This window comes from Lagenorhynchus albirostris, chromosome 3 (assembly GCF_949774975.1).
Source record: "Lagenorhynchus albirostris chromosome 3, mLagAlb1.1, whole genome shotgun sequence".
Taxonomy (NCBI): domain Eukaryota; kingdom Metazoa; phylum Chordata; class Mammalia; order Artiodactyla; family Delphinidae; genus Lagenorhynchus; species Lagenorhynchus albirostris.
In genome coordinates this window covers 162,001,823-162,014,289 of record NC_083097.1, presented here as the reverse complement: position 1 = coordinate 162,014,289, position 12,467 = coordinate 162,001,823, and the positions used below count along the sequence as shown (strand labels likewise).

The window sequence follows — 12,467 nt, the reverse complement described above, 5'->3', positions numbered from 1 at the left end:
AAAGTCCCCCTCGTGTTCCCTCCAGAGTCACTACCCTCCCCAAAGGATACTCCATCTGGACCTGAAACATCATCAACTCATTTGCCTGTTTTTTGTATTTTGCATGAATGGAATCTTACATATATGCTCTTTTCTGTCTGGCTTCTTTTGCTTGATGCCAAGTCTGTAAAGTTTCATGTGGTGGATGGCAGTCGTTCGTTGCACAATATTCCATTTATCTTCCCTCCTGTTGAGAAGGGTTCAGTTTGTTTCCAGTTTGGAACTGTTATGAAGATCACCACTATGAACATTCTTGCATGTGTCTTTGGCATACACAGGTTCACATTTCTGTTGGATAACATCCCCGGAATGTAATGTTCATGACATAGTGAAGGTGCATGATTTAATTTTAGTAGACATTCCCAACCCATTTTTCAAAGTGGTTGTACCATGTATTATGGATTGAATTGTGTCCCTTCCAAAATATACATGTTGAAGCCCTAACTCCTAGTACCTCAGAATATGACTTTACTTGGACATGGGATCATTGCAGGAGTAACTAGTTAAGATAAGGTCATTAGGATGGGCCCTAATCCAATATGACTGGTGTCCCTATAGAAAGGGGAAATTTGGACACAGAGAAAGACATGCACTCAGGAAGAAAGTCATGTGTTGATGAAGGCAGAAATCAGGGTGATGCATCTACAAGCCAAAGAACCACCAAAGATTGTCAGCAAACCCCCAGATACCAGGGAAGAGGCATATTCTCCCTCAGAGCCTCCTGAAGGAACCAACACTGCTGCTACCCTGATCTTGGATTTCTAGCCTCCAGAACTGCGAACCAATAAATTTCTGTTGTTGTAAGCCACCCACTTGGTGGTTCTTTATTACAGCAGCCACAAGAAACTCATACACCATGTTACCCTCCCACTGGCAGCATGAGACAGTTCCAGTTCCTCCACAGATTCATAGCACCAGTGTCAGTCGTTCTCATTTTAGCCTTTCTGCAGGGCAGCAGTAGCACTGAAAGTGCTTTTAAAGGTGAGCTTTTAAAGCCACATTTGGGCCACCCCCCCCCCCACCCCCCCCCCCCCCACATTCTGCAGATGCCGTAGAGCTGATGAACCACCAGAAGCCTTCCCCAGCACAGAGATTAAGTCCACAGGCTCTGGGTCCTGGCCCCCTGGTTCAAATCCCATGTCCACCACTGTCTAGCTCTGTGACCTCATGCTGGCAATTTTGTCTTTCTGGGCCTGTTTCCTCAGTGCATGACAATAACATAGGGACATAATGGGAATTAAACGAGTAAATAAGCCAATGTAGGTAATATGCTTAGAGGAGTGTCTAGCACAAATAAGTACTCTTTAAGTGCTGGGGTTTTTTTTTTCTTTCTTTCTTTCTCTATTCTTGATTTTCTTCCCCTCCTCTCACTTATTGGCACAGTGTTCTGTTCTCCCAGAGAAGAATGTTCTATTTGTGGACTTCTTCCCCTTGAAAATTGATCTGGGCATTTCTGGGAATTTTTCTGTGGTTGACATTGAGGCTGCAGGCAATAGAGGAGGGAGACACTTAAGGAAAAGGTTCACGGCCCTGCCTTCTGGCTTGGTGATTTAACCTGATTATCAGACCCTGCCATCATGACTGTTTGGGGGAGAAGGGAGGGAACTGGGGGTTCATTTCTACATTTCAATGAGCTTTTTTACCTTCTCCTCCTGGAGTTTGATCTGTGGAGTCCCCCTGAGTTTCATGCTGGTTTCTGGTCCTGTGAGGACGACATGATTAGGACGGGGCTTTGTCCTTCTAGTGGTACCTCTGGAGTCTCCCCCACTGGTTGATCCTCTGCTCTCTCTCCCTCTCTGGGCTACCAGAGCTCTAGGACTCCACAGGCCAAGGACATTCGAGGACAGAGTCCCAGGAGAACAAGAGTTCCCCCTTCCTTCACCTGTCAGGTCATACCTGAGTCCCACTCAGTGCTCACCTGCTTTCCTTCCTCACCCCCCCCCCCATAGAGCAACGATGCCTCAGGGAACACTTGGAACTGGTTGTACTTCATCCCCCTCATCATCATCGGCTCCTTTTTTATGCTGAACCTCGTGCTGGGTGTGCTGTCTGGGTAAGTCTCTGCTACTCCCCCCATCCCACTCCCCCTCACCATCTTTTTCCCAGGAAGAGGCCATCATTCTCCAGGCAGAGAATAGGCCTCTTCTATTGCTTTGGGTTATTAGACAGTTATCAGCAAGCCATGTACAGGTGCATAAGTTGTGCACTGCTGGAAGCACCCAGTGAAGGGACTCATGGGAGGTGAAATCCAGCCCAGCCTTCACTCACCAAGCTGTGCTGCTGGCACTGAGCTACCTCCGCCCAGGGGGCGGGAAGCCTCTTTGTAATTTAGACCTCTCACTTGGAAGGTTTTCTCAAAATTTTCAGGCCCACAACCCAAAACACAAGAAAAGTCTATAGAGCTTTAATTTCTATAATTTACACTGTGTTAAAGAAACAATAGGTTGGGTTTCCCCCCTCCCCTATTTTCCAAATATAAAATCGTAGCATACAATCAACCATGCATTTTCATGACACGCATTGTCCCCTACCCCCAAGATTGTTTTTCTGGCTTAACCGTAAGTGAGTTTCATTTTTCTCACTACAAGAAGTCTGGGGACTGGTTTGGTGGCTCCATGGTGCCATGATGGACCCCAGCGTCTTCTAGCTTTCCACTCTGACATCCTTTTGGAGACTTCCAGTCTCATGGATGCTTCATGGTCTCAGGATAGCTGCTTCATGCTCACAAGATAGGCATCTCACATTCCAGACAGGAAGAGGAAGAAGGGAAACTGGAAAAGTCCTATATCACAGAAGTGAGGCTGCTGCAGAAATCTTCAGCTCATGTGTCATTAACGTAATTTAAGAGAGGGACGCAACGATTCTTTAGCCAGGAGTACAGAGAATGGGAATGGGGTATGCAGCCAGCAGTGGTTGGCATGGCATGGTTTACGGTTTTGTTTTGTTTTTCTCTAACTGGGTGCCGTTGTTGGGACATGTGGGAAGCTGGCAGAAATACCCACCCCTGTAATATTCTGATCTTCTGTCAGAAGACCTGATTCCTCTTGTTGAAAGGCACTGCCCTCCAGGGATTCTGAATCCCCAAACATACACACACAGAGACTCCCTAATATTTCTAAAACGGCCAGACCTGACTCTTCTGTGCTTCTTCAGGGAGTTTGCCAAAGAAAGGGAGCGGGTAGAGAACCGGCGGGCTTTTTTGAAGCTGAGGCGACAGCAGCAGATTGAACGAGAACTCAATGGGTACATGGAGTGGATCTCGAAAGCAGGTGAGGCCCTTTCATCCTGGGGCTCAGGAATTGAAATCCCAGGCCACGGAGCACACAGAGAGTCATGCGTGCAGTTTGGAGATGGATGAGGGAAGGGTCATGATGGGAGGAGAAAGAGGATCTGGACTGCTAGTTCCAGTTTTTAGCAACAGGAATCCAGCGGGATGAAGCCAGGATATGACATACATAACACTTAAGAGCTTTAAAATCAGACATTGGGTTAGATCCCAACTCTGCCACCTCCTAGCAATGCAGCGCACCTCCCTGTGCCTCAGTTTCCCTGCCTGTTAAACAGAGATAATGATAGTGCCTACCTCATAAGGCTGTTTGAAGAGTCTCTAAGGTAATCCAAGCTAAGTCAACCTAAGAAGAGCAGTGCCTCCCATACAGTAGGTCCATGTTTATTTGTTCAGCTAGTTAAACATTTATGGGACACCTGCTGTGTGCCAGGCACTGCTGTACGCACTGAGATTTGGTCTCTGCCTGCAGGACTCTGATAGTCTAGTGAGAGAGGAGAAAATAACCAAATACATATAATGTTGGATGTTGCCAAATGCTGAGAGGAAAAATAAAACGGAGTAGGAGGCAGAAAACAGTCAGAGAAGGAAGGGTGATCAGAAGGGGTCTCTCTGAGGAGGTGACCTCTGAGCCAAGACCTGAAGGAAGTGAAAAAGGAAGCCATGTGGATGTCTAGGGGAAGAGCTTTCCAGGCAGAGGGAACAGCAAGTGCAAAGGCCCAGGGGTAGGAGTAGAGTTGAGTCATAGCAGGGAAGCTGTGTGTGGCTGGAGCAGCGTGAGGTGGAGAGTGGGAGAAAAGGAGGACAGAGAGATGACGGGGGCCAAATCAGGCAAGATCTTATAGGCTATGGTAAGGAGGTTGGTTTTTATTTTGAAGGAGGTAGGTAGGGATGATGTTGGCTTTAGGACCATCGTTGAAGTGGGGCTGGGAGTCAGAAGCAAGTGAGCAGCACATTTCTGGCTGATTGAGTTGTCACTCAGCAAGGGGAGAGTAGAGTGGCCAGGAGGACCCTTCTCCTTCCTGGTCCAAGGGAACCCATCCCCAGGAGAGTCCTCCAGACGCTGGAGCTTAACTATGTGCTCTTCCTCTTCAGAAGAGGTGATCCTTGCCGAGGATGAGACCGACGGGGAGCAGAGGCATCCCTTTGATGGTAACTGCTCTGAACCTGGCTCCAGGGGTGGGGGTGGGTCCCAGGGGACACAGGAGGAGCCGAGGCTGGGGGGACAGGCTACTCCATTCTGAGGGGCTTCCAGGGAATGGATGTTCAGGGCCCACGTATGCCAAGAACAAGCACAAGACCAGGTCAGGCTCAGGAAGATAACGGGAATGGTGGGAATCTGCTTCCTCGAGGAATTTCAGGAACTTAACACGGGGTTTCCCTTTCTTGCCTGCCCTTTCTGCTTTGACCATGTGCCCAGCTACTTCTGCTTTGTGCCTCCATTTTCCCCATCTGTCAAATGGGCATGATAATAATCATACCTACCTTAGTTGATTGTTCATGAGAATTATATTAATTATTGCAAATAGAATGCATAGGACAGCGTCTGGCTCGGGGTCAGCCCCACTTGTGTTCACTAAGTAAAATAAATAATAATCATTTCACCAATGGGAAGTCCCTGGCAGTCCAGTGGTTAGGACTTGGCGCTTTCACTGCAGTGGCCCGGGTTCAATCCGTGGTTGGGGAACTAGGGTCCCGCAAGCCACACAGCACAGCCAAAAATAAAATGAATTAAATTAAAAAAATAATAATAATAATTTCAGGGCTTCCCTGGTGGCGCAGTGGTTGAGAGTCCGCCTGCCGATGCAGGGGACACGGGTTCGTGCCCCGGTCCGGGAAGATCCCACATGCCGCGGAGCGGCTGGGCCCGTGAGCCATGGCCGCTGAACCTGCGCGTCCAGAGCCTGTGCTCCGCAACGGGAGAGGCCACAACAGTGATAGGCCTGTGTACTGCAAAAAAATAATAATAATAATAATAATTTCACCAAGAATCCAGCTTACTATTAAGGACAGTTGTCTCACATGTTAGAAAGTTGTCTAGACAGAGCAATGACTTTGGATTGAAGAGACCAGGAGTGAAAAGGAAGGAAAGGAGCTGGGGCCCTATCCCAGTAGGTTACAAAATGGATTTTGTGGGGAGGGAAAGAGATTACCCTTGGGGGTGTCTGAATCACTTTATTGGAAGTATATGCCTGTACTCACTGTCCCCTGGCGAGCTCTTGGGGGTGGAGAACCTAAATAATGAGGAAGGGCTTCCACAGTCCCAGCCCACCTAGCAAGTGTGCTAAAGGGTAAGGGGTGGGCTGTTTTCATAGGAGTCACTACATATCCAATCCCAGGGCTCCTAGAGGGAAAATGATAGCTGAGAGCCCAGACTTCGAGTCACACTGAACGGGACTTGGTTCTCATCTTTACCCCTTGGGCAAAGTCACGTACCCTCCCTAAGCCTCTGTCTCCACATCTGTGAAATGCGCACGCTCTTACTTTCCACCAAACCAGACCACCACGCGGGTAAGATCCAACCACACATAGAAAGTCACTGGTAGAGCCCAGCACCCAAGGACACACTCAGTCGATGTCATTTTTGTGGCAAAAAGGGTAACGTCTTTTTCTCTTGCCATGTTTCCATTGTTGGAGCTCTGCGGAGAGCCACCATAAAGAAAAGCAAGACAGACCTGCTCAACCCCGAGGAAGCTGAGGACCAGCTGGCCGATATTGCCTCCGTGGGTAAGTCCTCCTGCTGCCGCCTGGCAGTCGTTTATTACTGATCGCCCTCGAGATGGAGTGTGAGAGCTTGGGGCACCGGGCTGCCTAGATCTGGGTCTTGATTCTGCTTCTTCCCACCTGTGTCCGGGGGCAGATGACATGATTATGAGAATAACAACAGAGCATGTCTTTGCATATTATTGGGAGGAGAAATAAAACTAAGTAATCTACATATAGGGACTCCCCCTGACAGTCCAGTGGTTAAGACTCCGCGCTTCCACTGCAGGGAGCACAGGTTCCCTCCCCGGTCGGGGAACTAAGATCCCACATGCCGCGTGGCGCGGCCAAAAGAAGAAGAATAATCATCCACATGGAGCATTTAGAACAACATGTGGCAGAGAACAAGGTCCCCATGATATTGGCTAATATTATTGTTCATTAATTATTTATGAATAATATTATTATTGTTCATTAGTTCTCATTGAGGGGCTACATTTATTAGGTGCCCAGTTGTGAACAAGACAGAGACCAAATCCCCACCCATGTGGATCTTGCGTCCAGGGCAGAAAATAGATATTAAACAGGTCATTACACAAATAAACCTGTAATGATAACAGCGCTTCAGAGGAGATGCCCCGCGCTCAGCCTGCTCTGGAAGAGTGGAGTGTGGTCAGGGAGGGCTTCTCAGAGGAGGTGACCCTGACAATGAGAACTGAAGGGCGGGTAGGAGTTCACCATGGCAGTGACAGCAGAGAGAAGGCTGTGCTCAGGCTGTTGCTGTTGGTTATCTCCAAGGGCAGCGTTTGAGGTGGGAGAGGACATTGACTTCTTTCCTTGTCACCCCTCTTGTTTGAGACTGTGTTGCTTTCGATCTTTCCCAAGGAGACTCTACTATCTTTTGAAATGGGTTTTTTAAAATTCCGATTATGAAGGGAATTCCCTGGCAGTCCAGTGGTTAGGACTCTGCGCTTTCACTGCCCAGGGTATGGGTTCAATCCTTGGTGCAGGAACGAAGATCCCGAGAGCTGCATGAGTACAGCAAAAATAAAATAAAATAAAAATTCCAGTTATGAAGAGTGGGTGGGGGAGCTTCCAGGCAGAGGAAATAAGACAAGACTCTGAGGGGAGAAGGCATTAAGGCTGATGGGGTATATGGAGCATAGAGGCAAGGATGAGAGAAGGAGGGAGGGAGGAGGGAATTCAAAATATACACCTGTTTCTGGGACTTCCCTGGCGGTGCAGTGGTTAGGACTCGGCGCTTCCACTGCAGGGTGCACGGGTTCGATCTCCGGTCGGGGAGCTAAGATCCCACAAGCCTTGAGGCACGGCCAAAAAATAAAAATAAAAATATACGCGTGTTTCTAATCCCCAGGAACCAACTACTTCATACTCTGCTTTTCTCATTCACTTCTAGCTTATAAGCTTACTGCTGAGTTTCAAAATGATTTCCGTCACTGTCCCACACTCCAGAGGGTGGCTATACTATGGTTTGCTCAGCGTGGCTTTATTATATGGTGTTTGAGTTGTTTCCAATTTTTGCCCTTACGAGGAGCACTGCTGGGAACATTTACGTACAATGACTCCCCCCACCCTTTGGGTGGATTTCCTTGGGGATAATTATAGGATCAAAGATGTTAACAGGTTTTCAACTCATTATTCACAGAGCCATTCTGAGTTTCAAAAACACTGAACCCATTTATAAACCTGCCAAGTATTCAGACACTCACGGATTCTCCCACACCGGCCATTGCCTATTACCCGTTTAATTTCCTTTCCCAGATAAGTCGGTTTGTAATGATACCTTAAAGCTTGTTTTCATTTGCATTTTTAATTTCTAGTCCACACACTCTTTTCCTCGTAATGATGAACAAGTCCTATTCCCACTTGTGGATACATCTGTTTCTCTCCTTCCAGCAAATTCAGGCATTGGAATGCCCCATCAATGCTCTGTGAATTTGATCCATTACATCTGTCCAACATCTTTTCCCCTTTAGGTTGCTTCCATTCTTCTAATCTGTTTTGTTATATTTTGATAGGCAAATATTTTTTGTCTATACCACATTTATTAAATGTCAGGCACTGAAAAAAATAGGGTACCCAAGATCTCCTCTATGGATAAGATTGGGTACCTGTTCTTAATTAACAGGGAGATATTATTTTTCATCAGTCCTTCTAAAAAAGATGAAAAAGTGATACCACCCAGTGTTGGCAACGATGAGGAGAAGTGGGCATAGCCATATGCCATTGTCAGGAATGTAGGTTGCAGTGTTTGTGATGTATGGTTTGGCATTATTTAATTATTGATGTTTATATTCTTTGACCTAGAATTTCTGCTTCAAAACATTTCTTCACATATGCAAAAGATCTATGTACCAACCTCTTCTCAGCAGCACTGTTTTCTGGTACTCAAAAAAGTAAAAACCAGAAACAACCCGTGTGCCCCCAAATAGGGAGATGGTTAAAGAAATTATAGTATTTATATACAATTGAATACTCTGCTGCCAGGAAAAAGAATGGAGTTGCTATGGCATGGAAAGATGTCTGAAATATATTTTTGGGGGAAAAAAAGCAAGTTGTACAACAAAATGTAAAATGTGTGGTCCCATTTTTAAAACAAAATTAAGAAGTGTGAGAGGTACTTAAAGATGTAGAAACTGGAGGGATTGCAAAGGATTTTCACTTTCTCCATGACATTGTTCCTGGAATGGATGGATTAGTGACAGGCATTACTTTTGAAATCAGAAAAATAATTAGGTAAGTTTAAAGTTACTTAAAAGCAACAGAGACTAATTATAAGGAGTCTAATAGCTATACAAGGCAGGAAGGAATTTGTCTGGTGGAAAAGCAAAGAAAGCTTCGTGAAGGAGGTGTTTTTTAACTGGGCTTCACGTGCGATGGGGAGAGTGTTATTAGTTCACTGCGTTCACCATAATACGTGTGCCGGCTAGGCAGGAGTGACCTCACAGAAGTGAGGGAGTGACCTCACAGAAGTTCACCATAATAAAATAGCACAGACTGGGTGACTTCTTTTTTCAAAACAGAAACTTACTTTCTCAAACTTACTTTCTCATAGTCCTGGAGGCTGGAAGTCCAAGATCAAGGTGTTGGCAGGGTTGGTTTCTGGTGTGGCCTTTCTCCTTGGTTCATAGATGGTTGTTTTCCTCTGTATCTTCACGTGGTCTTTCCTCCATGTGTGTCTGTGTCCTAATCTCCTCTTCTTATAAGGACGCCAGTCATAGAGGATTGAGGCCCACCCTAATGATCTCATTTTAATTTAATTACCTCTTGAAAGGCCCTCTCTCCAAATACAGTCACATTCTGAGATCCCGGGGGCAGGGTGGGGGTTGGTTAGAACTTCAACATATGAATCTGTGGGACACGGTTCAGCTCCTAACGCGGGGGGGAGTGGGGATGATCCAGGAAGCCATGATAGATTCACAGAGGGTTTGTCTGTGGGAGACCCTGGGGCTCGAATTTGCGGCTGACATAAGAAAACTTGCTACTTGGAGAACCCAGATTCAAGGCTGACATTTGATAAATGTGTGATAAAAGGAAGATGATAAACCGAAGTTGAAAGCTGTCACACTGAATAAGTGCCAACGCTGTCCCATAGCACCGCTGTTAAGAAAGAAGGTGACTTTCAACTTTGTAGATGGATCCAAGACACAGGCCAGTGGCTTGTTCTCCCAGGACAGGTTTGCTCCAGGCAAACCCAGCTAAAGCCAGCTCCCTTGCCTGATAGATCAAAAACCCACAGGAAGGGGCCCCTATGCTAGCAGGGGCTTCCTAAACAATCCTGAAAGAGACCTCTGAAATTCCAGGGTTCTGACAAGGAAATGCCTTTACCTTTATTTATTTACGTAAAATAATAATAATAATGTGTTTCAAAGTCAGGCAGGAACTGTGTAACATTTGCCCTCATGTTGTACCCTAGTAAATGCAGCTTTATGTAACTGATGATTCTACTGTGCTGTCAGCTCATTTGATAAACACATTACAAAACGGTCTCGTGTAGCGTTGATCAACTGACTGTTGAAATATGGACCTTGAGTCATTGTTAGGAAAAACTGAGCCATGGATGGAATCTGCCATCACAACACAGGTTCTTTAGGAAAATCAGATTCCATTTAGATGGTTTTAAGGGTATAAGCTCAGTGTGGGCTGTATTCGTTTGCTAGGGCTGCTGTCACAGAGTACCACGAACTGGGTGGCTTAAAACAACAGAAGTGTATTCTCTCACAGCTCTGGAGGCCAGAAGTCCAAACGGAGATCAAGATGTTGGCAGGGCCGTGCTGCCTCTGAAGACTTTAGGGGAGAATCTGCCCCCACGCTTTTCTCTTCGCTTCTGGTGTTGTCGGCAATCCTGGGCTCTCTTTGGCTTTTACTTGCCTCACTCCAATTTCTGCCTCTGTCGTCACATGGTCTTTTCCTGTGTGTCTCCGTGTCTCTTCTCCTCTTATAAGGATACCAGTCATTGGATCTAGGGCTCATTCTAATCGAGTCTGACCTCATCTTAACTTGATGTCATCTCCAAAGACCCTATTTCCAACTAAAGTCATATTCACGGGTACCAGGGGTTAGGGACTTCCACACATCTCTTTGAAGGACAGTTCAACCCACAATCTGGGAAGCACCTATTTCAATTTAAACAGAGAAATTGAAGAGCCTATAAATTGCCCCAAATCCCAAGATTCAGCCTTGGTAGTGCCATACTGCTGTCCTCACCGTGGAACATTCCCGACTAGGACTGGTCGCCTCTGGCTCTTGACTCCTTGAATGTAGCTGATCTGAACTGAAATGTGCTTCATACTAACACATTAGATTTGGAATACGTAGTACAAAAAAAAAAAAGAGTGTAAAATATCTCTTTAATATATTTCTATATCGATTCCACATTGAAATTGATATCTTAGATATGTGGGGTTTCATAAAATAGCTTCTTAAAATTATTTTTTAAATCTAAGGATTGCCTGCAATTACAGTTCCAGACCACAGAGGAAAAGTATAGACAAGAGTGTATAGAGAAAGGGAGCATGGGTCAGAGCAAGTACGAAATGCAATAAATAGGGGAGACGGTACAGAGCTGGTACACGGCCTGGCATGCAATAGGTGTTTAGTTAATATTCACTTTCCTCTCCATTCCTCATGAGTGGGATGCCTATTGTGAGATGTGTCTCCAGGCCCTGTGATCAGGAAAGACTTCCTCCAGGCGTTGGTATGTGAACGGGTCTTGATTTCAGCTCTTAGGGTTGTAGTAATAGATTTTAATCTTACCAATAAGCATGATGTGTCAGCGTCATGCTAGGGGATATTAACTCATTGATTTCTCCCAACGGCCCTGTGAGGTGGAAGGCACTGGAGTCCCAGGATGCAAGGTGACTTGTCCGAGGTCATCTGCCCAAGGTCACTCGCCTGTTGGTGATGGAGCCGGGTTTCCATGTAGCTCCAGCAGGAGCTGGGGTAAGGGGCCTCCTGCCCGGTGTGATTGCCAAGGCTTGTGGATGCCTGTGGGTCTGGGCACATCTTTGGGAGCCATAAGGACCAGAAATGTCCCAACTGGGAAGGGGTGTGAAGAGCCACCCTAGGGTTCCCAGTGCCCATGGGGTCAGGCAGGTGATGGACATGAGGGGAGGATCCAGCCACTGGACCCGGCCAACTGCTGCTGGGCAGGAATGTGGTCCCTTCCTCACGGCCACATGTTCCAGGAGTGAGTGCAGCATGGTGGCCGAGAGCACAGGCTCTGAACTAACTCGACACTTCTTAGCCAGTTACTGGACTCCCCTCAGTCTCTGTTTGCTCAGGGTGTAAAATGGTGCTAATGACGGTCCCTACTTCCTAAGGTTGTGATGAGGAGCTTACTGTGTAACATGCATCCCCCGCAGTGCCTTCTAAATGTTCAAAACATGTCAGCTGTTATTTTCATTCATGAGAAGCTGAAATCCATACTTTTATGGAAAATCTCCCAGTTTTTAAATGTAGACCAGTAATTTTAAATTTCACAAACCCAGGATGAACCAGTATGGCCCCTGGGGTGCCAACTCCCAGCCTCTGTTTAGAATTCTGCTAATAGGAAGTGGCATCGTGAGAGATGTTTTACGTGTCCCATGCCTGGCTGGTGTGATGAGGTTGATGAAGTGGTTGATGGATGAACGTATAAATGAACAAATGAATGAATGGATGGGTGGATGGATGAATGAATGAATAATGGATGGGTGGATGGATGAATGAATGTGTGAATAAATGATGAATGAAGCAACAAATTGGTGAATTAATGGATGCACTAATGAATGGACAAATGATGAAAGAAAGAATAAATGAATGAATGACATACCAATGAGTGAACAAATGAATGAATGCACAAATAAATGAACGAATGAGCACACTAATGAATAAATGAAAGAATGAATGAACCAATGAAGAACAATAAACAAATGAA

General features: G+C 46.1%; 1 protein-coding gene across 3 annotated transcripts in view; it reads left to right on the top strand.

Annotated features, from left to right (window-relative positions):
• CACNA1A (calcium voltage-gated channel subunit alpha1 A) overlaps positions 1 to 12,467 on the top strand; it is a 236,819-nt gene that overhangs the window by 130,383 nt on the left and 93,969 nt on the right. For all 3 annotated transcript variants that reach the window (XM_060144945.1, XM_060144944.1, XM_060144946.1), the window contains exons 7-10: positions 1,989 to 2,092; positions 3,193 to 3,308; positions 4,421 to 4,477; positions 5,963 to 6,052. In XM_060144945.1, the coding sequence (XP_060000928.1) occupies positions 1,989 to 2,092; positions 3,193 to 3,308; positions 4,421 to 4,477; positions 5,963 to 6,052 (367 nt within the window). The remainder of the gene's footprint in view (positions 1 to 1,988; positions 2,093 to 3,192; positions 3,309 to 4,420; positions 4,478 to 5,962; positions 6,053 to 12,467) is intronic.